We start from the raw sequence: 27,727 nt of genomic DNA on the forward strand, positions 1-27,727 counted from the left end.
AAAGTTATCGTGCACCACACACAACTCCCAGCAACTCCTTAAACATTGAAAGAACTTGGCTGGAAAGTTTAAATGCATCCATCATATACACCGAACCTGGCACAGTAACACTATTATTGATTTCAGTCTCGGAAGAACTCTCTGAACAGTGTTATATTAGCTTCAAAGAGATCTGTAGAAATCAAGTTTCACAAACCACAGAATCCACAGAGGTTGCGTAACGATGAAATGTTTGTGTTGCTGGAGAAGCTAAATATCTTGTTTTCTTAATTTTCTTAAGGGGCCGCGGTGGCTCAGTGGTAGAGCGTTCACCTCTGGTATTTGGGGTCCCGGGTTTAAACCCTGCTCCCGCCAAGTGAACTTTGTGGTGGACAAACATCGTGTGCGTGGGTTTTCTCGGGGTTCTCCCGTTTCCTCCCACTTTCTTCATTCCACCATTTCCTTCATCTCTCATAATCACCGTCTCCTTTAGCCTAACCGACATAACCGTGGGACGTAAAACTCAAAAATTTCATTTCATTTCATTTTAATTTTCTTAAGTATTTTCCAGACATCATAATATGGAGTTTTCACAAAATATAGTTTGACTTTGGTATTTGCATATTATAATTTGCTTACTAAAATACAGATATTACAGTACTAATTAAATACAAGTCCTGCACAGTACAAAGTCACAGTAGTAATGATTTTGTGACAAAGTAGCTTTTTTTTTTTTACTCAAAACTACATGATAGCGAAAAAGCTGTGATCTACACAGAGGGTTTCAACGAAATAATAATGATACCCTAACATCTACATTGGTATGGATTCAGAAAGTATATATATATATACGTCAATCATATCAATAATTCTTCTTACAAACAATAATGATCCTTTTTACATTTTTGGTTTGATATTATTCTCCCTCTTTATGAATCTAATCCATGGATGTTCCTTAGGATTAGCAAAAAACCCTTTTGGATGAAAGCCTAGGTCGTCTGGAACATGCTTGCAAGGACGCAGTTCAAAATGAGCCAGAATGTAAATAAGAGCAATTTTTAACTCCATCACAACAAGTTGACTACCTGTTAAATAACAATGAACAGAAAATAATAGAGTGTAATACAAAATGTTAAGCTATACAACAGTAATTTTCAATTCGCTAAAACGTTTTATACACAAATAATATTACAAGATAAAGTGTCTTTTGTGACTATTTCCATTACAATTATAAATTTTTTGCAATGAAATTTCCAGCATATTTTCTTAGTACACCTAATGAAGCCAGGAAACCAGTGATGAAAGACAAGATAACCTTGAAATTTTTGTTGTTTGAAGTTCATTAAATTAATTCATGGTCGCGATATTGATGATATTATACAACTGTAGTAAAGATAATTATTTTACTCTTATATAACTTTTGTAGCATTTCAAATCTTTAATAACAATTTCATAGCTATTACTTGTAGCCAAAGACATATAATGTGAAACGCAATATATGAGGAACATTTTTCTAGTAACAGTCAGTTTGCAATACCTTCAAATAGCACAAGTTTCTCTCCCTTTGGCACACGCATCCTGACTACTAGCGTGCTTTACATACAAAAAGACGTCATTTTTAGGAAAGGTACGAACTTCTTGTGGAGTGGTGGAATGGGTAGGAAGAAGGATCCATTGCCTGTGCAATAAGGTCAGTTATCAGTTTCTTGACAAAAGAAATGTGAAGCTGACATATCTGAAAAAGTATTATCCAAATGTCAGGAACGGTGTAGAACTTCATAAGTGAATGAGATTGTTTAAGGAAGGCTTGAAGAACGTGCGATAGAAATGACGCTAGGACCGGCTGTCTTTAATTAACATAGATATTCTGTATACTTTAGGCACTATGATTCCTTAAAACAGACGATTCATTGTTTCCATAAATGTCACATTCAATTACACAGTCGTGTCAGAAAGATTGTGTTTCAGTAACTAGTGGTCTCATTTGTTTTGAGGTTAGTAACCGAGGAAATGGAAACGAAGCGAAGTCCCAGTGCTGTCATTTTCCCGATTTAACAACATAAAAAAGACGATAAAATGTTGTCCAATATTGTCAGAATACGATACATTGGAATTCTACTTGACGTCTAAATGAAAGCAGTATGCATTTATAATTGTTACATCAAACTTATTTTTTAAATTGATATCTATATATATATATATCTATATATCTATATCTATCTATCTATCTATCTATCTATCTATCTATCTATCTATCTATCTATCTATCTATCTATATATATATATATATATATATATATATATATATATATATATATATATATATATATATATATATATATATATATATTGCAATAATTTCATATGGAATTTTATATATTCACTGTAATATCCAATTCTTTTGAATCTTAAAATCAATCAAAAATATCACAAAACTCAATAGTTCAAATAAAGCACGAACGATAGATGATGTGCAATTAGTGAGAAACATATAACGTAACTAATTAACAGAAAAAATAATAGGAATTTTGCTCATTCTTAGCTACTGTCTATTACGGTTTATTTGGGAATGGTTGGCACAAGATTTTGATTTCGTTAAGTGTAGAGAGATTTTTTTTTTTCAATTTACGATCGTGGTTTGTCATGTACTTACTTGAATAATTTAATCAGTCGTTTGAAAAATTTGATTAATTCAGAAAAATCTATTTTCATTTTATGATTTAAATAATATCCAGAAAAGAAAATTTAATGTAATAGGAAACCCGACTTTGCGTTGTACATAAGTGCCACTAATGGATAAAAAAAATGTCAGAAACGAAGAGAAAGCCGACTAGTTGAGGAAATGAAACCTTGTTTTCGCTTTACCGAAAGTAGAGATTTATGGAGAAGTCGGGCTTTTCAAACGATTGATTCAATTGTACGTCACTGGACTTCAATCGTAAGTCGGTTAGCCATTTGAAAGTTTTTAAAGTAAGCATTCTAATTTTGTATGAAACGAAATTAGGCCTCTAACACTTATTATAACGTCTCAGAATAAGTCTGAAACAATTGTATATTTTAAGTTCTATTTCAGTTACTTTCTTGAATACATATTTCCGTTGCTTTACCGCACTAAATCTATTCATATTCTAATTCCAAACTTACCAATGCACATTCGTGGACCAGCTCCGAATGGCAAATAAACGTCACGGTAAAATAATGCTTTGTTTTCTTCATTGAACCTTTCTGGGTCGAATTTCTCTGGATCAGGAAAGTATTCAGGGTCTCTATGTAAGCCAAGAAGGGAAATGAATACCAGAGTCCCTTTCTCAATAGTCATTTTCTCTCCTGGAATCTGATATGTTTGGTTGCATATTCTAGGACAGAAGGTAACAGCTGGGTACTTCCGAAGAACCTCTATAAAGAAAAATTAAGCATGCTGTTAGGTTGAACATGTAATTAATAACAACGCTGTAAATAAAGGAAATACAGTGAAGAAGAAGAAGAATGAAGTCAATGAAGTCAATCAAGTAAGAAGGAAGTAAATCAAGAAAAGAAGGAAAGAAGTGACGGCAATAAATCTCACGGCGTCCAAAAATTCTTGTCTTGGCGCAGTTATTACTGAAAAAAATTACAGAAAAAATATACTTGCTTGAAAAAAAAAATCACGAGAATGAAATATACTGTCCGGAAAATTCTGCTGCCGTTATGTTTGTGAATGCACAGCTTCGTCTCAGTTGGACCACATGTACTCAAAATAACACAGATGAAGCCGTTTCTGACAGAAGCAAGTGAAGAGTAATAGAATTTGAACGGGACATGATAGTTGGTGCTAGAGTAATTGCAACGTTCAGAAGCGGGTCATTGATTATGCATGGAGAGAATACTGTGAAACTTTGGTGCTTAATGATCACCACCTACAGCATCTTAGAGTTGTCAGAGGCAATTGATGAGCCACTTTATCTTAATTGACAGCAGAAACTAATATCGCTGCTACCTGACACGCATCCAATATGACTGGAGATATTAGCTAGCGTCTATGTGATACGGAAGCAGATTACCAAATTCAGAACCTCTATTACTACCAAGTCACGGAAAACACTACCAGACCTGGGCTAATGATGCATTTACTTAGTCTATTAAGTACTGGGAACGTGACACACAATCTGACAAGTTGAAAAACCAGTTGTTCAAGCTAATGATGTGATTCAGGTATGCTGCTGGTCTCCTTGCAATCATAGCTTCGTGTTCGTTCGTGTTAAAGTGCTTTTTTGTGTTTAGGAACTCTGAACACTTCCTACCTAAATCGATCAGTAAATGATGACCTGCATATCCAGCTGTTTGATGGTTATTTGCGTATTTAAATGGACCACAGACCAAAATCGTTAGACATCATTTGACATACATTATTTGCAACCTTGTTTTGTTGTTCGAGACCTAATAGCTTCAGGTCTCTCATTAACTCAAGTAGAAATAAAACTAGTATATCCATGAATGTCAACTATACTGGGAGCATTGATACTGAAGAACAGAGCTGACTCATTCAATGACTATTTTTACAGAAATTTTTTCTACGCAGACGGTACCAAATTCTCTTCCTGCTCTGGAAGATGTATGTTCGCTTTCCCTACCCTCGATTTCTACTACGCCCGCTGAAGTCAAGTCACTCTTGTCCGCTCTACCTGACCATCGAGCTCTTGGACCTGGAAATACTTATATAATCTTCCTTCGCAATACAGCCGCATCAATTGCCTTTTTTATTTTAAAGATGTTTTACAGAAAGACTTTTCCCCCAACTTTGGAAATAGTTTAACATTATTCGAATCTATATACCTGGCACTAAAACCAATGTATGTTCCTATAGACCCGTTTTTTTTCTCTACGTTGTCAACTCTTTGTGAGAAAATCATTAAGGACAGACTTTATTGAACATTGCACAGCATTGCTTCCTGCAACATAAATCATGCCGCACCAACCTATCAGAATTTCTTATACAGGCTATAAAGTATATTTTCGAAAATTCTCAAGTTAATGTAACATATTTAGATTTCTCCGAAGCTTTCGACAAAACTGACATCCATATGCTTCTTTACAAGCTATCCTACATATTTATTCTTCATAATAAATTCCTGTCTCTACTAAACGATTATTTTATTGATTGTAGGCAACCTGTTTTTATGCCAGATGCATCATCCAAATTTGTCCCAGTTCTTTCTGGAGTTCCCTATGGTAGTGTTCTAGACCTCTGCAATTTCTTCTTTAGATGGATGATCTCCCTTCCTTCCTATTTTTACCATCTACGAATTCTTCTCTTTGCTGACGATTGTAAAATTTTCTATAAATCTCTATCATAGATGATGCCCTACGACTTCAACAAATTTTTAGCAAACTTACTGACTGCTGTGCTACTTGGAATTTAAAACGAAATCCTCAAAACTGTTGTAATCTTAGTATTTCTTTGAAGATAAACAAAATTTGTCACATATATTGTATTAATAACAGCTCTATCGAAAGAGTCGTGACACATAAAGATCTCGGAATATTATTCGATAAGAAACTTACATTTCCTGATCACATCACCTATACTGTTAAAAGTGCTATGAGAATACTCTTTCTTTACAGATTCACTGAAATTCGTGATCTCAAATCAGTCAGTATTTTCTTCAAAGCTTTTATATCTCCTAAAATTGAATATTGCTCACTGATATGAAATAGGGTCTGTACTTCATACTTATCCGCTTTAGATTCTGTCCTTAGCTTTTTCCTTGCCATTGCCAAACAAACAGTTCCTTTAGTGCGTAGTCTTAATAAACAGAGCTCCTAAACAATCTCAATATTCATATTCCACATACTCGAAATATGGTGGCAGACTTGCTGATTCTTCATAAAATTATTCATGGAAAAATTAACTCCGAATTGTTGGTCTCCTTTCTCAATTTTCGCGTACCTTCTCATCTTACTCGCAGTCATGCGTTACTTACATATGTAGCATCCAGATTATCAATTACACAAAGTTCCTTATAGTTCCGGCTGGCATGATTGTATAATAATCTATTGCCAGATGTTGGCATTTTTGGCTCCGAAAATCATTTTAAAAACAAGTTAAAGTCTCTGTAAATATTGTACATATTGTATGTACATATCAATATTTCTTTATATTTTATTTTTTAATTTTTACTTTTTTCTATTTTGTTATTTCTTATATACGGTGTTACTTGTTTCTTGTAAAATGTACGTTGATCTGTGTCTGAAACATTTATAAATAAATAAATAAATATCTAAGGTTTTTTTTACTGTGAATATGTATTAAAATAATTATTGCTGTTTCAATCAATCTATCTATCTATCTATCTCTTTCTCTCTCTCTCTCTCTCTCTCTCTCTATATATATATATATATATATATATATATATATATATATATATATATAACGCAGCAGGCGAAATGCGCGGTGTAGAGGTCGGGCATGAGTAAATCGATGATTGATCAATCCAGAGAGCAGTAAAATTAGTTACACCACTGGTCATATCTCTTTCTTTCTCTTCTCTCTACATTATATCTGGAGGTGAATGTTCTGGCAAATTGGGTACAGCGGCGATTTTAAATAGTAAGACGATATACGCTATCAATGATAAATGTTATTACTATTAACTTAATATATATAGGGCAATAAATCGAAGAACTCTATATCGGTCTTTTGTACCCCTAGGAAAAGTTGTTAGTGGTTATCTTGTTGCTTAGCTACTGCATTACATTGTGCTATACACGGAATAAATACTTCTGTGTTTTATATACTAATTAGAAACAGCTCTTACTTTGGATAGCGAGACATATTCACGTTCAGTTTCCATTCTGAAATAAGTACAGTGAGGCGCATGAAATAATTCAAGCACATTTTAAAAAGTAAGACTGTCTACACTATCAGTGATAGATGTTGTGGTGTTTAACATATAAGACAATAAATCGAGAAACTGAGAATACGAATCTTTTCAGAAATGACAGTGCACTGATGCTTCAAATCTTTCTCTTTACTCCCTATACCTACGTTATTTCCCTAGACAAAATAAAAACTCTTCAAAATTAATCACAAATTCTTATGCAATCATCCCTTCCTTGGAGTACTGCGCGGTCACATATCCGTCCGGTGATGTAAAAGCACTTTTAGAGATGAGGATACAATATACGACCTGTTCTGTCTACAGAGGGGCAGTTGTTATCTCCAATGTTTGTTTGCTGGCAAGAGGTTGGAGGTCAATTTCCTCCCACTATAATACTTCAAAATTACCAGAATCTTTTCATTCGATACTAGCAATCCGGGAAGTTAAACAAGGAAATGGCTCGTGATTTCTTCTGTAATGTCCTCATATCTAACGTAGAGATGTTTACAGCAAAAGGGCTGTTCAAATTGCCGGTGTCTTTAGTGCTCAAACCTCAGAGACACTTTACCAAGATGGAAGCGTTGCGATTACATTAAAAATTCATCTACCAGGTTCCACTGCTTTCATACAACCACTTGATGTGTTTTGCTTCCATCACTGGAAATATTTTCTGAAACGGTTCAACAAATATGCCTTCCTTACAGGAAACGAAGCATTGCTACACAGGCGTTAATATGTCTTGAAAATTCAAAGCCTCATTATGAACCAATTTCAGTTTACATTTTATCGCCCCTTGTTTAGGTATGCCTCGCACAAAGCGGATTTTGATATACTCTCATGTCCGAAATAACTTTCGCATATCTATAAAAATGTTGTTGTCGGAATATAATTTGGCAACAATTTCGTTCGGTCTTTTTATAATGTTAGTATGTGTATAATCGGCAAAGACATGTATATGGTAAATTTCATGTCAAAGGCGCAGTAAATAAGGTTAATATTACGAAAAATTCCTTTCTTGACCTTTTTCTCAACATTTTGTTTTACTCATCCTAATTTTCGCATTTATATTTTTTTCCTATGAAATTTAGGCTACCACAAATATGCATTTCCCGATTATGCAAATAGTAACGGTATAAAATTAATCACCAAATCGTATTCCCACAACAATACATGCAATTTCAAGGTGTCAAAAATATTATTTTTTCTTTCGACAAGCCCATTTGTCATAACTGCAAACAGAAAGAATCCTCCATTGTTTGTTCTTATGTATTTTGTCGTAAAAGCCTGTGTTATACCTATTTCTTTGCCCTCTACCATTATCATTAGTCATTGTACACTCTCTCCCTTATCCTCTTACACGCATATTACCCACAACAGTACATACCTAGGGGCTACAAGTGTAAACGGCATAATGTGATACCACAAAGACATTTGTCGAAGCATATCCATATTGCCACTCCAAAACATGCATTTTTCACTGTCATTGTAATATTTCAGTTCAATAGCAGGTGTTTACCATTTTGCCCGCCATCTTGGATCCGCCATTTTAAATTTTACACTTTTGGCATCCGATTCATACACAGCGACTTCGAATATCTCTATATTACCAATTTCACATCCATAGCTTATTCTTTTTGTAATTTGTGTCCGCCATTTTTAATTTTTAAACATTTGATGTCAGGTTTGTATTTAGATAGCTCTTAAACCTATATATACCAGGTCTCAAAATAATTACTTCATAACTTCCTATTTTATCCACATTTTCTAGTGTTTCGGATCGTGCCTTGTTCTGATCTTCAAATGGTTGCCACGCCCCCTACAGGGTCCATTCAAGCGAGATATTTCACATGTGTGGTGTACTCGGTGTCACCTTTCGAATGATATATAATACATACAGACGCAAGCGTACTACTTCTAATATTTCTCTAGTGAGTTTAGAACAAGAAAGCAAACATTTATGTAACCACATTTATTTTAAATTCACAAAATTTATAAGACTGTACCTGAGATATCATAGCTTCTAAAACTGAAATAAACACATTATTATTATTATTATTATTATTATTATTATTATAATCATTATTATTATTATTAATGTATTGCATTAAGTATTTATGTTTATACTTCTGTAAGATGAACATACCTGATATTACTTTATTAAGTTCTTGAAGACTTTGTACTCCTTCATAGGTCAATTCACCATCGCATTTTCTGAGAAATTCATCTACTTCATGTCGAAGTCTATCCTGAAACTCAGTGTGTACTGCAAGCTGGTGAGAGGCATATATCAAGGCGCTACTTGTTGTTTCGAAACCAGCAAAAAATATTCCAGCTATCGAACCAGCAAGAACATAATCTGATGTATCTAGAAAAATTAAGAGATTGTTGGAATTTATTGTATTGCACTTTAGTTGATGTAAGCTATTACACATTTAAGTCTGGACTTCATATTGTGGAGAATTGAATTTTTGAAGGGAGTGTTAGCGAAGCTTCTATTTTTCGACGCGATTGGCATCTTTGTTTCCGTCTAATTGTCACTCTGTTCACAATAATTCTTGTAAATCTTATTTGATTTTAATTAACCCTCGCACGGCCAAGTGGGGTACCTAAGATAACCTAGATTATTATTTTTTTTATGATTTTGTGTGCTAGTTTCTTACAAATACCCTTTCCGGCACCTGGTATTTTTTAGACTTTCAGTCAAGCAGCTACTGCATCGTCACTATTTATCCTAGGATCATGGTTCATACCTCATTTTCTTCAGAATGGAGCTGGCTTTCAAATGATATCACCTGCATGCTCATACCATATACCAGGAGCGGAAAAAATGATGTCAAAGGGAAAATTTCGGAGGGAATTTTTTTCTCGCACTTTGGGCCCCTCTGGAGTGGCCCTGTGTGAACGTAGCCATATAAAAAAATCTGATAAATAGTACTTGGTATACTGAATGTGTGTGCCAAATTTTAAGTTTCTATCTTGAATACCAAGGGCGGGAGAAATTTTATCAGGAATTCCCACCATGCCCCAAATTACCGTAAAGCACCATGATCTCAGGTAAAAAATTTTCTGAGACATCCCTAATTACCCTAGGGTCATGTTTCGCCCATCATTCTCTTCAGCTTAGAACTGCCTTTCAGGCAGTATGACTCACGTGTCTCCATCATGTATCTAAGGCGGGAAAATGAGGAAAAACGGGATTTTTGGGTAAAAATATCCCTTTTTTCAATTTTTGACCCTCTGGATCTCCCCCTGTTTTAACGCAGAAATCTGAAAAAAATCTGGTAAATACTACTCGGTGGACTGCATGTTTGTGCAAAATATCAATCTTCTACGTGCACAAATAAGTCCGCCACAAATACTTTACATAACCCCCCCCAAAAAAAAGTATTACACGAAGATATAAATTTTAGACTTATGACGTCATCACCGCCTATGTCTCGACGCAGGAAGGTGTAAAACCATACGTAATGTCTTCTACAATGCCTCTGGATTTGAAAAAAAACGGACGAAAAAGCTCAAATAGGAGAGTTATAAAGCAATGTACCATGAAACACCCCGTATGGTACAAATTGTACCATGGGATCCCCAAAGGGTTAAGGCCTGCCACGCAGTTTTTTGCGGGTGGCACGCGGTCGGCAAACCGCTCTTCCCAGCGCTTTATGAGTACCGGTTTGACCCCAGGGTTGTTCCGGGTACTCATTCCTGGAGGTTGAGGTGAAAAGTTCCTTCTATTCACCCTCCGGGAAACGAAGCCGGGTCGCTGGATTACCAGTCGGACGCTCTACCGACTTCACTGCAGGCCACCCAGATCGATATATAGACAGATGTATTGATGGAAGGAAGAAAGTATAAACAGATAGGAAGATAGATCGATTAATGCAAATCATGTATTATCAGAGTTACAACAAAATGTAAGAGGAAAAACCATTTCCAAATATGTTTTCAATCTAAAGTAGAGGATTTTTTTTTAATTGGACGAGCCATTTGGGCTGTACACTCTCTATGTGCCCAATGTTAAATGAAAATGCAACGTTGCCATTTACCTGGACCCACAACATAAGTAAATGAAGTTACTGTTTGAAATGGGGGCTAGCCATCGACATGTTAGCGTAAATGACAGTAACTTCAGTCATTTATGTTGCGGATCCAGGTAAATGACAACGTTGCATTTTCATTTAACATAGGTCACCTACAGAGTGTACAGCCCAAAGGATTTAAAAAAAATTCATTCACTTTAGATTGAGAGCATCATATTTGGAGATGGTTTCTCCCCTCTTACATTTTCTTGTAAACAATTACCTTATGTCAAGGGACTTTCGGAACACCCTGTATATGTATACATATTAGAGTTATCAAAAGAGACATATAAATACCTTTTCTGAGGCTTTAATAATGCATTTTATTGGAACACGACTAAAATGTGTGTCTGATGATGAAACAAAAACACAGAAGGAAGTAGAACGAGGAGGGTATTTCATGTGCGACAGAAAGCAGGATACTAACGTAAGTCAAAGTTATATGCGAAACCTGTAAGCGGTGAATATGTAAGAGGCACAGAAAGACTGTAAAAATTGTGAAGTGTAACAACTGTGCATAAAATCTGAATGAAAAGAGGATAAATTGCGAAGAAGATATGTAGTGAGATATACAATATAGACAGGAACACAAACACACACAAACACACACTCACACACAAAATGCGTTACTATGAAAGCAATGTTTGGAGTTGCATGTAGATTTTAACAGTATGTTATCAAGTCAAAATAGGCATATAGACGCTGTAACAGGAGTTCTGTAGAGAAAAAAGGCAATAAGAACAAATTTAACACAATTTCTAATGGGGTTACATGCATGGGCCGCGATTAGAGGGGGGAAGGGGTCAGTTGCTCCCCGCTTGTTTGAAATGACGCACTAATGTATATAGTTTCATTTGGAAATTTTGATTTTTTTAAAGTTTAACATCCCGTTCACCAGCGAGGCCATATGTGACTTGGACCTACTCATTAACGTGGAGTCCGAACCACATGAGCTCCCGCCGGGAATCGAACTTCGGTCTCCCACACCAAAGGCGCGTACGCTAATCGCTTAGACACGAAGAAGCTCAGTAAGGAGTATTAATTAAAAAGAAAGTAATAAGAAACAACATCTACCTTTTCCATTGTTTTGCAGTGTAATATACTAGCGAAGTGATGTGTTTAGGAGTGTGCGAGTGTATATACAATTAAATTTAGTGAGTTCAACATAATTCTAGGTTTTAAGCTCATTTTGTATAACTGGAGTGTGGAGCGATTCTAAGTATTGCTGTGTTTTTGTTGTGTTCCAAGAAAGTGAATACTGTACCTAATGGCAACAAACATGTTTCGTGAAGCTGCAAAAGTATATCTTTAAATATCGTAGCATTTGCTTGTAGTATTTACTGTCTTTCTAAGAGGAGTAACATACCTATAATATCATGCGTGGAATTAAAAATATAATAATAGTCCACGTCACCCGAATTGGCATGCGATATCAGCCAATAAGTTCATAGTGCGCTGTTACTAAACCTTCAGAGATGAATCTTATCGTTCATAGTCGTCCACAAAGACGAACAATATCAGTTATGAATGATTAAATTTTTTTCCTGGAGGTTTAGTAAGAGCGCACGGCGAGCTTATTGGCTGATGTCATACTCGAATTCAGATGACGCGGACTAAAGTTGTTCGTTAATCCCTAGTTTCATTATAACTTTTGCAAAACAAGCTTCATTATTCATTACTATGATTAATATTATCCTTTCTATTTATTTGTTTTGCAAATTTGTTATTAAACTATCTGATTACACAATTTTTCCGACAGAATTTTAAGATGTTCATGAGCAGGAAATTAAATATCTTCTTACACCTTTGTTTAAGAGTGCAAAGGGCTAGTACCTCCTTGCGTTGCTCTTGTCAATTTACTTACGGAAATATGAAATACGATATACGGTATTTTAACGAAAATATAGTATCCTATTAGTTATACAACCTTTCGTCAAACGAAGTGTTAGAAGCAAGCAGGGAAATTAACATTGCTATACAAATATTCAGATCATGTCTTGCCCCCCACCCCACTTTTAAGGTCCAATCGCCGCCACTGGTCACATGGGTCCCTCACTTCATCGCTTATGTCATGATTCTGAGCTTGCCTATACGAGGGTGAAACGTAACATGTGTCTGTTCCACTTGCAGAAATAACTATATTATTTGCGATTGCAATCTATCAGGTACAAGGGGATAAAACGGTAAAAATGCACCCCATGTAGCAAGTTTACAAATAGTATATTTGCAGGAAAATTTTCGATCATAAACTATCTAAAAGTTTCAAATTATGACAAAACTTACTGTATGACATTGGAAATATATCCTTGGCTTAGGATTAATTCCTACCAAGAATAAAAATATGAATTCAACCAATCCCCTCAATTTCAAAAATATGTTCCGTGATAACTTTTTTTTTTTTTTTTTTTTTTTTTTAATGTCGATTTTGGCGTAATTTGTCATATATCTTCTTCACGTCCCCCAATCATCTAGTTTACACAGTTAAAATCTGTAGAGAATAAAAGTTTTGCATTCACCCTCCTATAACTCTTTTCGGATTTCTTTTCGTGTTTCATTATGCATTTTCCAAAATTTATTCGGTGATGGTACATTAAAATGTTTGTTTTCTTTTTCAGTTATCCGTAATCCTTATTGTTTGAAATTAAAATAAGTCAAAAATGAGGAGTGAATTCAGCCACTTCATTTGGGATGGATTACTTCTTTCCCGCACCTACCGTACTTGAAAAAGAAAAATATGTTCCACGGTAATTTTCATTACAACTGTTTGGGTTTTGTGAAATATATCGTATATTTTCTTTATGGCTTCACAGTTATTTATTTGGCATGGGATTGAAATTTATGAATAGAGTAATTTAGGGGGAAGTGACCATAGGGGTGAAGTGAATAGAGTTACGGTTATTGATATGTAGCAACAAAACATGATCGACGCTGACCTTGCAAAGCCTATATGTGCGCAGTATTGAGTCTGGGGCCGACGAAGAAGGTAGTGTACAGAGGAAAGAAAGGAACTATTGAATGCAGCGACCACGGACAGCAAGGAAGTTGAGTAGATTTGAATTCTTTTTTGTTGCTATTGTAATATAAAACAACAAGAAACTAGGGCAATTCTTTCCTGAAGTAATAGTGTTGTATTCAATACTTCCACAGCAGTGTGAGGCGACTATTACGTACGCATGTATATAGATGTGCCTCAACATTTTGCGAACATAAAGCTACAAAACATGTTTTGAAAAAGAAGACGATGTGGGGTGAAATGACTGACTTATTTTGGGGTGCTTTGAATAGTCCTGTTAATCGTTCCATATTGTGCATATGTATGCTCCTCCGAATAATAACACATATTGAACACTGCATGCCTGGAACATTTTTCTGAAAGAAACACTGCTTCAAACCACAGTCTCGTAAAGGAAAAATCGGGGTTCAAGATCTATTGGGAAACCAAATATTGTGCAATTTCTTGTAAGGTCAGACAACTCAATGTCCTCGAGACGGCATTTTGGACACGATCTTGGTTTGGTGTGTCTATTTGCTTCTTAAGTATTTCTGCAACAATAACTTATGTACCTTTATGTTATGTAGGTGTTCTTCGTTAGCTGTATACTCATTATATAGCAGTCTATATCAGTTATTTACATTATGTTGAGGACACATCTTCTCACCACTTCACCCATATTTACAGTATATTCACTTTACCCTTACGCGTGGGATGAAGTGAATAATTTACCTTGTATGATACATTTCTTTCTGTGGGGGCGCGGTGGCTTAGTGGTAGAGCGTTCACCTCCGCTGCTTGGGGTCCCTGGTTCGATCCCAGCTCGCGCCGTGTGAACTTTGGGGTAGACAAACACCGTGCTCATGGGTTTTCTCGGGGTTCCCGTTTCCTCCCACTTCCTTCATTTCACTCATCTCTCATCATCACCGTCTCCTTTAGCCTAACTGGCGTGGGACGTAAAACTCAAAAATCTCATTTCATTTTTTTTCTTTCTGCGCACGTTAGTTCAGAAATGATATTAATCATACTTGTATTTTCAGAATGCAGAAGGTCTATCCTATTCATATCTAATTGTCAATCAGCCGTGTTACCATTTCTGTGTAAGATTTTTTTCCACTTTCATGTTTACTGTGTTCACTTCCCCTCTTCCCGGAATTACTATCATTAAATTGTGATATTAACTATCCACCTCCGATTTTGTCATAGTTGCATAATGAGTTCCGTAAAACTCATTGTGTTCTGATATAATCCCACATAGCACAAGTACGTCCACGGGATGTACAAAACTGAGCCCGCAACGGACGACGGGACATCCGAATGTGCTCCCGGGAGATCCAGATGTCCGCTAATATCCCGGGATATTCAACGGGACTACGAAGGGATGTCTATTGGTTTTCCCTCGAACCTACTGTCCCATCTGGGACGTCCCATGGACATCCTACATGTGAATAATTCAGGACATCCCATGCAGGACGCCCATGGGATGTCTTCTCATTGTCCCAATAATCCCGGGAACCGAATGGAATGATTGGGATCAAAATGGGATATTCCAGGGACGTAGTGTGCTATGTGGGATATTACGCATATTTTCCTCAGATTTTTATAAAACTGAAATTAGTGGCCGTCAGGCGGACAAGGACTTTCGCTTCAAAAATTCAAACATCACTAGTATTTTCTATTTGCTGGGTAAAGCTAGTACGTACAAAATCTTAATCTCAGGTAAGCACAAGTCTTTAATGATCATTGCCTTGAAAGTCATTTGAACTATTTTTCTTTTTTATTAATACTTATTAGCGTCCGAAATGAATTTGCTACTTAAATAACAGTTCTTTAAAGTAAACGAAGATATGATAATTTAAAATGAGATGCAATGTTATCTGGTGGCAGACAGGTTTATTAATAGAATTAATATCTGTAGCATAAGTTCCTACCTTTCATTCTATTTTTCTAACAAGGTGCCTATCCAGGCACGTAGCCAGTATTTCGTGAAGGGAAGGGGGGGGTCCGTGACATGAAATACTGTGGTCATCACAAAAGGGGCTTGATCACTCTAAACTATTTTACTGGAACATATATTGGTTCGTTTGGCCAGGATTTCGTAACGGGGGAGGGGGGGGAGTGACATGAAATTCTGAAGGCCCAGGAGCTCGATCAATCTAAACTACTTTACTATCAACATATATTGGTTTGTTAGGACAATAAAATGAGCAAGTATGTTTAAGAGGATATGTTGGCAAGTATTTTAATAACAAACTATGAAGAAATTTCGAGCAAAATAATAAAAAAAGTATTGAAAAAGATTTTGCAATATTTACGTCTTTCTCCTGTTTATTCAAATATAACAATTTTCCTTTCGTTATGACCTCAATTATTATAAAAAAAAGTACATACTGAATACTGTCTTGTAAACTATCTTCTCATATAAATAAAATAAAAAGTTTGTTTGTGAGTTTGTCTGTCTGTCTGTGTGCGGCCTGAGGATCAGACGAGTGGACCGAGACTTACCAAATTTTGGTCAGGGGTGCCTTGGCCCAGGCCCCAGGTCAAGACGAAGCGTTTTTTTTTTTAAATTTCGAAACAGTGGGGTCTCAGGGGACCTTTTACCGGAACCGGCTTGGGAACCAGACACATTGACCGAGAGTTACTAAATTTGTCACGAATACCTTGGTCCAGGCTCCAGACCAGAGTTAAACGTTTTTGTCGAAATTCAAACCAGGGGGATCTCAGGGGGCGTTTACCGGGACATGTAAAAGTAGTAGAAAGTGACCGATATTTATTTATTTATTTATTTATTTAACAATCACCAGATACTGGTCAGAGGCCATTTTACATTGAATATTCAACAACATTAACAATGGAAAGGATTTGGGAAGGTATCGGCCAAGGCCTATTTAGTAGGTGCCATCCCGGCATTTGCCTGGTAGGACTGAGGAAACCCTGGAAAACCCTGGTAGGCAGCGGGATTCGAAGCCACAACCTCCCGTATGCGAAGCCAACGGTCTACCACTTGAGCTATTAGTGTCGAACTCATATTTTCGCGGTCGCTGAAATCAATGGTGAACTTCCAAATTCACGCTATTCGGCTCCGGGCCGGGGGTCACGGAGGGGGGTGAGATACCAAGACATATAAAAGCAACCCAAAATGACCGATATTAGTGTCAAATCCATAATTTTCGCGATCGCTGAAATCAATGGTAACACTTCCATAAGCGATGACTTGCAAGCATGCGGGCCGGGAGTCAGCGGGGGGTGGATACCGAGACATGTAAAAAATAGCCCAAAAAGACCGATATTAGTATCAAATCCATAGTTTTCGCGGTCGCTGAGATCAATGGTGATACTCCCACAGGCGTTGACTTCCAAATACAGCCCCTGTGCGAAGCATGTGTATATTCAACTAGTTTTACAATATATAGGAAAGGGGGGCAAGAGTACGCAAATTTTAATTAAACTTATATATTTTGGTAAAAAATAGTTACAACGGAAAACTTTTACATGGAACACAAAACTTGAACTCTCCTTTACGAAATGTGAACTCAACTTTTATACACCTCTATTCTTAGAGGAAGTAGAACTCATAAAATGAAAACATTCAAATTCGTACTCTTGCCCCTATATGTGGGGCAAGAGTACGAAATCAAACTGGCAAGAGTACGCACCCAAAAGAGCATTAACAATTATCACAGATGAAGGTGCCTACTGCTTTATATGATGTGCATTGTTCATGCCACCATTTATGGCATCTTGCGCACTTGATCCAGTCTTCTATTGGTGGATCACTCTAGATGATATTGCATAATGGACACTCTTACACTACTTCCTCACTGATCTGAGGAGTTGTAGCTACAACTTCGGTTGTAGCTTTCTTGGTGCAAGATGGTGTTTGCCTTTGCTCTTTGGAGGGCGCCATTTCGAAAGTAAGTTCTGCTTGAAATGAGAGGATGTGAGAATCTCTGATTGACATCGAGAAGATAAGATTTTTTGGTTTAGTCAAAGGAGGACTGACAACCACCAAAGGAGTGCATGATGTGGACGGTCCACATGGGCCCCTGCTTACCTCCAGTGAAGATCCAGCTTTACTGGTTGGAGGTTTGGTAACCGATGAAAGAGCAGCCGGCAGAGAAGTGTTTGATGTGGACAATCTGCATGAGCTCCTGCTTGCTTCTAGTGAGAATCCAGCGTTATTGGTTGAAGGTTAGGTAACAGATGAATGAAAACTAGCAACCGGCAGAAGAGTGTTTGAAGTGGAAAGTCCGCATGAGCTCTTGCTTGCTTCTAGTGAGGATCTAGCGTTACTGTTTAAAGGTTTGGTAACGGAGGAGGACGAGCAACTGGCAAAGGAGTGTTTGATCTGGATGCGCCGCATGGGTCCCTTTTTACTCCCAGTGAATCATCCGATGAACGATTTTGGGTTCTATTCAGGTCTGATGCTTGATTTGTTGCTCCAGGAATGCTTTCCTCTTCAGACCTGGCTTCTACATTTAAGTCTACCACATCCACAATAGAAGGAAGAAAATCTTCTTCAATGAACACATCTGGATTCAATAGGACAACTCCAGATTCTTGAAGGCTGGATACCAATGGTTGCAGCTTTGTAGTAAGTCTCAGTAAACAAACTCGCAACTTGAAATTAGGCGGGATGAATGATTCCTCATCCATTTATCACACACTGTTGAATACCAGGATTTCAGCGGGTCATAAAAAGGAGCGATCTAATGGTTTCAAATTATGGCTGGGATTTGGTGGTAAACTCAACATCACTATCTCATTTTGCCTGCAGAAATCAATCTCTTCGATTGAAATGTAAGAGATCTGATTGTCAACAAGTAACAATACCTTTTTCGTAACCGAATTTGATCGCACATGTTGGTGTAAATGATATAACCATTCTACGAAAAGTTGTGAGGTGATGAACCAGAATTAGATTTTCCCACAGAACCCGGTGGCGAGTCATCGAATAATTCTTATTTCATTTGTTTTGTGGGAAATGTCTGGGGAAAAAGGCACCAGATGCACTCGCCAGGGAACAGCTGTTATGTTAACTCCAAAATCACTAGATACAGTTTTATTCACAACTGATTTTTAGTCGGCTTTTGGAACTTTATGAGGAACCGAATTTATGCCAGTTTCGTACATGTAGATACCCCGTGGAGGAGAGCCGTTTTGTCTTACAAGATCTTTTAGACAATTAAAGCATTCAACTTGTGGCTTGCTAAAACCACTAGCTCTCCCCAGACCAGTCTTTGAAGGCTGTCGCAAAGCAATTGTTAAATGTCTACGACGGAAAGACACTGTCCAAGTTCTTCCTGCCATTCGATTCACATGGCTAAAGGATATGGGGCAACTAGTTACGTTCAGCAAAATTGTATGCCATTCTTCTTAGACCTTTTAAAGTTAAGTCATAGAAGAATTGATCCAGTAATGTGATATATTCCACTAATTCGTTCTCTATTTCTTCGATAAATAGGCCTACTGGCTTTATTGTGCCTAAAGACGTTGCAGATTCTCATTTTTTTAAAAAAAAGAAAAATCCTTAATTCTTCCTATATCAGTAATGGGAATGCATAGGATACAAAAAAATCAGATAATATTTATACCCTTTATAAAAATATATTTCCAAATTCAGCTTATTCTATCAGTTACAGAATGCTTGTCACCTACGAGGGTAACTTGAAAACTTCTCGACCTATCCTTGATGAAGCTACATATTGCCAAATGTTAGGTTGGGTTAGCTTCATATATCTTTATAGGATCCGATACCAATCATTGGACTGATACCGCCTTATGCAGAGTCGTTTTAACGTATGATTACTAAAGGACTGACTACTACAGGAAACATACGGTAGTCGAACTTTTTAGTATGGCACTAATCACGTGTCAGAACGACTCTGCATAAGGCCCATTGAAATTTATTACTGAAGACTACTGACATTTAAGATAAAAGAGGACAAAGCGTAGTATTTCTGAAACCTAAATAAAATAAGCAAGCGTAACGTTATTCAATAACTGCAGATTTAACTATCTCACACGTTTATCTGTTTCGAAAATTCAAACATCTGTTATGTAAGGAGTGGTATTTAGAATAAAAATTTATCCCTCGTACATAAGAAAATATCAGAATTCTTCAGAATTCTTAATGTTAGAGGCTACATATGGGAACCAGTATTCGTAAAGTTTGCCGTCACTCTCTATTACAACGGAATCTACATTCTTTTTTGATTTTTAGATCTAAATCAAACTGGATTCTTTTTCATAGAACAGAAGGGGCAAGAGTACGCACGCGTAACAAGAGTACCCTTGCCCCCTCACTACACAATTGACTTTCCCGTGATGTTGTACAGCCAACTGTTAGAAGAAAGGCAATTTACTTCATCCTGTCAAACAAAGGATATGTTAGAAACTAACGCTTTATAGTACTTTGAAATCGTTATAAAATTGTGTAAGTTATTCATTAACTACTTATGTCCCAATATTATATCAAACTATTAGAAAAATATAAATAATTACCTAGATAGCTTGTAGTTTGCCGCAGCACACTCAAACTTGTTTAGGCTCTAGACGGCACTTACATCAAACTCCACGTGACGCATTATTGCCATACGCGAATATATTCACCTGATTTTAAGGAATCGTATCCTTGCCCCCCACGTACTCTTGCTCCCCTCTACTCTATGCGTTCCTTTCACTGTTTAATCAAATGCTAAACAGACTTTCTTTCAACATATTTTTTTGTTTTTATTATTCCGTCAACTACTGTTGGTTCCAAATGACAGGTTAAAGGAGCAACAGAAAATTGTCCTTGAAATAACATGTTTGATACTGCAAGGATGCGATGACGAAAAGTTATTCTTTAAAATGTCTACGCTGTTACACAAGAGTACTTATGCTTTCGAAAGCTTAAAATCTCCCTACTAGTAGCAGGAATTTTCTTGAAATTTCAAATTCCCTGACTCTTCCAGAATACCTCGCTTACTTCGCCACCATATTGCAAGTAGATAATACAAATCTCCTCATAAGAAAGAGTAAGCAAAAGCTTCCTGTAGTTTTCTTTTTAATTTTTAACGCTGATCCTTCTTTTTGTCATTTCATTTTATTTTATCCTTCCTTAATTTTATCATTTCTGGTTTCGAAGGGGGGTCCGGACCCCCCGGACCCCCCCCCCCCTTGGCTACGTGCCTGGCCTATCTGTGAATGGGTGGTTCAGAAGAAACGTGATTTAATTATAATTCCCGAGTAAAACGAATCAGTTAGTTCAAGAAAATATCTAGAGATGCACCATAAGTGTAGTGTCCAATATTTATCATTCCAAAACTTTTATTTATTTATTTATTTATTTATTTTTCTACATTAATTTAAGACAATTTGAGCAGCCATTCTCTTATTGTGCGGGATGATTTCTTGTTAATCCGAATGAAGAGTCCTTATTAGAAATAATTCACATTCTTGTATCTTCAATCCATCTGTTATAACTAGACATCAGATTTTTATGCAAATTCAAGTTTTGTTTGCCTATATCCATCTCTGTTAAGGGGCGTATCCGGTTGCAATGATAAGAACAACATTTGAAGGCGATGGGTGAAATTAAGATTAAATGTAGAAGCAACTATGTAGATTCTACACTTCAGAAGCAACTCTCTCTCTCTTTCTATGGCCAATGGAACCCTTAGGTTCAATGCCGCGTTCACAAAAGCTCTCCACCGACTTCTATCCTTAGTTTCTACTTTGTATTCCAATCTCTGCGAGATCCATCTTAATATTGTCTTCCCATCTGCGCCTAGGTCTTCCTAATGGTCGTTTTCCGATTGGTCCTCCAGTCAAGACTTTGAAAGCGTTTCTACTTTCTCCCATGCTAGATACATGACCCGCCCACCTAAGCCTCCTAGACTTGACGACCCTAACAATGTTGGGTAAACCATATAAATTATGTAGTTCCTCGTTATGAAGTTTCCGCCATTCCCCATTCTCGTTCCTCTTGGGTCCGAATATTCTTCTCAGGATCCTGTTCTCAAATACTTTCAGTCCATGTTCTTCCCTCAGAGTAAGCGACCATGTTTCACAACCATACAGAACAACAGGCATGATTATCGTTTTATATATTTTAAGCTTCAAATTCCTCGACAGAATTCGCGACGACAAGAGATTTTGAACCGAATAGTAACACGAATTCCCTGCTTTTAGTCGACATTTAATTTCTTCGTGAATATGATTTTCGTCTGTTAATATTGATCCTAAATATTTGAAAGTATCCACTTTATCAAAAGTATTATTTAATATTTTAACGCCTCCACAATTTGCCGTATTACGGTCCCGACGCACTTCCATGTATTTAGTTTTCTCTGCATTTACTTCTAAACCCATGTCCCTGCAAGCGTTTAATAAGATCTCTGCATTTCTTTCTATTGTTCTCCTATCATCCCCTATTAAATTTACATCATCAGCATATGCCATAACATGGTGAATACCGTTCAACTGTAGGCCCTGGTTGCTATCTTTGATTTTCCCTATATCTTTTTCCAGAACGAAGTTAAATAATAATGGCGACAACGCATCTCCTTGTTTCAGGACATTTTCGACGTGAAAGCTCGTGGACAAAAAATTTCCTACCCGGACTTTACTCTAGGATTCATTTAAACATAACTTAATTAATCTAATTAGCTTTCTCGGTATTCCAAGTTCTGTAAGAGCGTTGTATAATGTTTCTCTCCTAACCGAGTCGTACGCCTTTCTAAAATCAATAAATAGTTGATGTACCGGGGTATTGTATTCCCATTTTCTTTCGAGTATTTGGCGAATGGTAAATATTTGGTCGATAGTTGATCGATTTCGTCCAAATCCGCACTGATAATTTCCAATAATTTCATCTGCGTATGGGGTCAGTCATGCTAATAGAATATTTGAAAGGATTTTATAGGAAATTGACAGAAGAGAAATACCTCGATAATTATTACAGTCAGTTTTGTCGCCTTTCTTGTGAATTGGCACAATGATTGATTCTTTCCACTCTTGTGGCAATTCTTCCTTGTTCTAGATAAGGAGAATGAGTTTGTGTATCTTGTTCCACAATTTTTCGCCTCCAGCTAAAATTAACTCAGCCGAAATTTCATCTACACCCGAAGATTTGTGTTTCTTTAATTTCTTTATAGCGGTTTAAAGACAAGGTATAAAATATGAAGTTGGTTTATTGTTCTGTTTACATATTTTGGAATCCGTAAACACGAGCGGCTTGGGTACCCGAAGAGAAAAGAAACCGTAGCAGGACTTACATTTAATTTAACCTAAGCCAATTCATTTAGATATCACGTTCGCGCACTACAGTATCATTCAATTGTACGTTTATAACAATTGTTTGATTGTTTATATGTTAAGATGTTCAACGCCCCTTTTCAGCAGCGGCGCTATATGAAGACGGGACCTAAAGTTTCAAATGCGATTCACTCCATCTCTTGGTTGTTGAGTCCAAAGCTTGGACTCTTAGTGGGGATTGACCCCGCGACACGGCGCGTCAACGTGCAACCTTGCTTTCTGTTGCTTCCTTGCTTATCCACGTAACGGTGCAACAACTCAAAGGAACAAGTAGCATTGAAATCAGGTAGACGGTTGCAGACTTATTAAGATAATATTTCTAGCCATTGCTAAACATTACTCATATCTGGAAATGTGCTGACTGTATTTGCTATCGTCCTATTTGGGGTTTTCCTTTGCATTAAGTGTTTTCACAATTTCAATCACTCTGCTTCGTGTGTTATGCTGTAGCAACACCGCACGTGCCTCACTAAGAACCTTCGACTGCATATTCACAGTACTTCATATTCCGAATTTCATTATTGGGCACCATCCGTATGTGGCGGTTATGCAACCATACACAGCAGGAGTCCACCATTTTGTATCCGTTTGAGTTATTGTCTTGGTACAAGGAAGTATTGTTAACAGGTGAGGAAGTCGTCCATTCATACCCCTTTCGTGCCATCTTCACTCGGCAGATTATCCGGGAATCTCTAGGCTCCTTTGGGGAATCCCTTCCGCAGGCATTGCAAGATTATGAAACATGCATGTTTAACCAGAGCAGGTATGACTTCGCTGGTAAGTTTTCAAACAGCACTCTCTGAGTTGAATAGTTTCTGAAATATACGCATTTGAAGATTCATTTTCCACGGTTTCGGGCCTTACATTTTCTAAACAACGCGTTTTCGGACCCATGTTTACCAAGCGTTTTTGTTTCTTCGTATGAAAGGATTTACCTCCCTACGTTTGTCGGTGGAATTTTTTGACACCCCATGTATAGAAGAGACTATGTAGATGCTATATTCCGAAAGCAAGTTTTATCCTAAACGGATGGATCATGGTCAAAAAGCACGAAACATGAGCATTAAATTCAATGCAAAATCAATGTGAAAAAATGAGTTCGCCTACATATCTTAAAAAAAAAAAAAAAAAAAAAAAACTATACTAAGAAGGCGATTCAATAATAACGACACAGCTGGTAAAAGCTTGAATCAAAGACATAATGGGGAGCTTAACAACATTGTCAAAAGTTAACACTTTCGATCCTAAGCCCAAGTCACACACGTTTTGTATGTTTATTCCAAAGCGCTGGAGCCCGAGCCCCAATTTCTTTCTTTTTTTTTTATACGTAAAAGCCCCTATGTAACTTCTTATGGGTTCCGGTCGGTTGTCGACCGTATTAAGTACTTACGGAGATTCAGTTCTTGAAGAAATACTATTCACCTGACTTTCAGCGAAGAGTAAACGTACATTCTGCAGGTTCATTGTTGTGATCAACATTCTGCGTTTGACAGCAGCAGGTTCGATAAAATAGTGGGATATGTTGTTTCGAAAACTATTTCATTTTGCAATAGTTGTCTTGTTTGAAGCAAGTAAAATGAATATAGAAGAAATGTAAAAGATTTTTAGAAGAGTTGAATTTATTTTGAGTTTAACGTCCTGTTCAGCAGCGTGGCTATATGAGACGTGGACCTACTGATTAACGTGGAATCCGATCCACATGAGCTCCCGCCGGGAATTGAACCCGGCTCTCCCACGCCAAAGGCACGTACGCTAACCGCTTAGCAATGGAGGAGCTCAAGATTTTAGAAGAGTACAGTTTAGATCCCGTTCGGAAGGTGAAATTGATGATTCAGATTTAGATACCGAATTCTAAATTTAAAATGCAGGTGAGTACATGACCAGCGCCGTGCCGTGGAAAATCAGCGCCTGGGACGAGAGTATACAATGGCGCCCTTTTCCCTCCGTACATATGAGTGAAGTCGACAGACAATCCGCGAAGTGCCACCATGGTTGGCGTGAAGAGCAATAAAATTTTCAAAACCGTGCTTTTCCTTGATTTTGAGCCCTTTTCATTACTTTTTCCTTCCATTTTATGTATATATTTTCTTTTTTCCTTCCAAATTTTGCGCCTCACCCCACGGCACGGTACTATACATGAGAACACCGATATAAAAATATTTGTATGAGGCCCATTCAGAAAGTAACTTTCCCACGCATCCCATAGCTAGGAAACCGTAAGTTGTGCGCAGCGACTGTGTTCACGCGAGAGAGTAACGTCCTAAGTTGAAGCATGCGCCAGCGGAACTTTCCTAGTGCTCTCAGGAGGGTCGTGGCAGTGGTTGAAGTTGGAAGTGGTGCCCTATTCCAGCTCCCCGCGCAGGTGAAATGAGAGCATGTATACAGTTTATGAAAGCACAGGGCATGGCGCCAATTGAAATTCATCGTCAGTTGTGTCAGGTCTATGGATCTATCGTCATGAGCAAGCAGATGTGCGTTGCTGTTGTAGGCAATATGCAGCAGGAAACTAAAATGTGCATGATGAGGAGCGCAGTGGGAGGTCAACCGTCATCGCAGACGACCTTGTGGACTTTTTTCGGAAAAGCATCATGCAGAATCGTCACCTCACAAGAACGGAACTCAGCTGTCAGTTCCCGCATATTTTCTGCTCCTGAATACACACCTTTGTCACTGCTAGCACTTCACACGCAAGCGGGAGTATTATTTTTCTATTGTAAATTTTTCGTTTGTTCAGAAAGTACATACTTCAAACTGCAGTACCCCTTCTTACATCATCAAATTATATATTCATAATAAAATCTAAAGTTTAAAAACTTGTTTGGAATATTTTAGTGCGTCTATTATTATTTAAAGCAATGTGTTATATATATTAAAAAGGCCTAAAAACCCTAGTATACCGGAATAAATAAGGTCAGATTAGCCCAGGATCGAAAGTGTTGTTTGACTAAAATTAATAATTATGATAATAGTGTATGCAATTTCTGGTAATTACCCAGTGCGAGCCAAATGAAGGTTACGTGCTTCAAATATCTCACATCTTGATTTAGAATCTGGACTTTTGATCTGATCATGACACAGTCTGGTCCTTGTGGCAAATCGGATATGCCCTTTGGTTGCATTTTCTAACACCAATAATACAGCTTGAATTTTAAATTTCATAGAACATATGAATTCATATTTCGAAACAGTTTTTTCATTGTTTTCAGTTATTATTTCAGAATTAGCAAGTTTTCATCTCAGAGGTATGCTTATGGCATGGAATAAATTTAGTTTTAGTTTGTATTTTCAAATCACTTACATGTCTATGCAAGAGGACTTTTTTGTACCGAAAGATTGAAGAATGCTTAGTTTATGGAAGACCTATAATGTTAGCAATCAATCATCTGAATGACGATGCTTATAATTGCCAAGATGTTAAGAGAAATATGATCATGATAAAGACATGGTAATATCGTGTCTACTTAAATTCAGAAACAAGAAGCACAAGAAATGTTGCTCAGTATATGCTTACCTTAAATTGGCGAAGCTCAGAATGAGCTCCAGCCAATTCTTGGTTAATTCGGGCACTCTGTGTGAAAATGAATTGATGGGTGTTATTGGCGGAAACACCGACTGCAAAAAAATTGAATCTATGCGAAAATACCTTCAAGGGTTAAATTTCAACTTGCAAGAAAATATAGATATTAAACTTGCTCCTATCTATAAATGCTATCCAGTAACATCTGTCAATGTTGAGATCATTTTCGGGCGACTAATATCACAAACTGACACAAAATATATAGAGAATTATCTTGTGATATAGTGTAAACATAATTACAGGAAGGTATAAACCCTTAATTTTTAAAAATAGTGGTAATGCGCAGAGTCTCTTATTATTTCGTGTCTACAGAATGCACTCTAAATCTGAAATGACTTTTCACATTTGTATTTTAGACATGGTTATTAGAAAGCAAGTAACAAGATTGAAAACATTATTTTGTAAAACTTCCTTTTCAAACAAAAAAGAATGCTAGTTAGAATGTACTAATCTTATCTAATTCTCTATAATCTTGTGAAAACACTTAGTTCAGTAGAAAATAGTACTCACTGAATAAAAATATATAGAAAGCGAGCAAGAATAATAAAAAATTGGAAAATCAATACTTACCCACTTCAGTTATTGGTACTTGTATGTTCCTCTCTTTAGCAACATTTTTAAGACTTTCTCTTGCTTTAAATTTTGATTCATCGTGTAACTTCTTCATCAATGTGAGTACATTTTTTCCTGATATTTCATTTCTTTCAACCATATCAAAGCCTTTATACGTTATTTCCATTAATGCATTCTCTAAATATTTATTAACAAAGCGGATTCTGAGTATTCTTACAATAAAAGGTGCCAATATTATAAGGGAGAAAGTAATAATTCTCTTGAATGTCTTATCAGTTACTTTCTTAGCAAGATCAAAATAGCCAATATCTTGAAATTCGCGTCCACTAACACCAAAAGCAAATTCTGCAATTGCATTCATGGGATATAG

The 27,727-nt window shown here is 36.8% G+C and overlaps 1 protein-coding gene across 1 annotated transcript; it reads right to left on the reverse strand.

Annotated features, from left to right (window-relative positions):
• Window positions 1-661: 661 nt before the first annotated feature.
• Window positions 662-27,727, reverse strand: LOC145669305 (cytochrome P450 3A19-like). The gene is made up of 4 exons (XM_081737617.1): window positions 27,355-27,727; window positions 8,980-9,201; window positions 3,124-3,375; window positions 662-1,064 (listed from the first exon to the last, which is right to left on the reverse strand). Exons 1-4 carry the CDS (start codon window positions 27,716-27,718, stop codon window positions 877-879), a joined length of 1,026 nt encoding a protein of 341 aa, XP_081593743.1. The 5' UTR covers window positions 27,719-27,727; the 3' UTR covers window positions 662-876.

Source organism: Thermobia domestica, chromosome 13 (assembly GCF_964235325.1).
Source record: "Thermobia domestica chromosome 13, izTheDome1.hap1.1, whole genome shotgun sequence".
In the NCBI taxonomy this organism is placed as follows: domain Eukaryota; kingdom Metazoa; phylum Arthropoda; class Insecta; order Zygentoma; family Lepismatidae; genus Thermobia; species Thermobia domestica.

What these genes read in the sequence shown, in the direction of transcription:
- LOC145669305 (XM_081737617.1), bottom strand. Translation starts at nt 27,718, where the DNA reads ATGAATGCAATTGCAGAATTTGCTTTTGGTGTTAGTGGACGCGAATTT. An exon ending in AGTACCAATAACTGAAGTGG is followed by an intron (nt 9,202 to 27,354) that starts GTAAGTATTGAT and finishes TAATTTTTCTAG; the next exon opens with ATACATCAGATTATGTTCTT. An exon ending in TGGTCCACGAATGTGCATTG is followed by an intron (nt 1,065 to 3,123) that starts GTAAGTTTGGAA and finishes GTTATTTAACAG; the next exon opens with GTAGTCAACTTGTTGTGATG.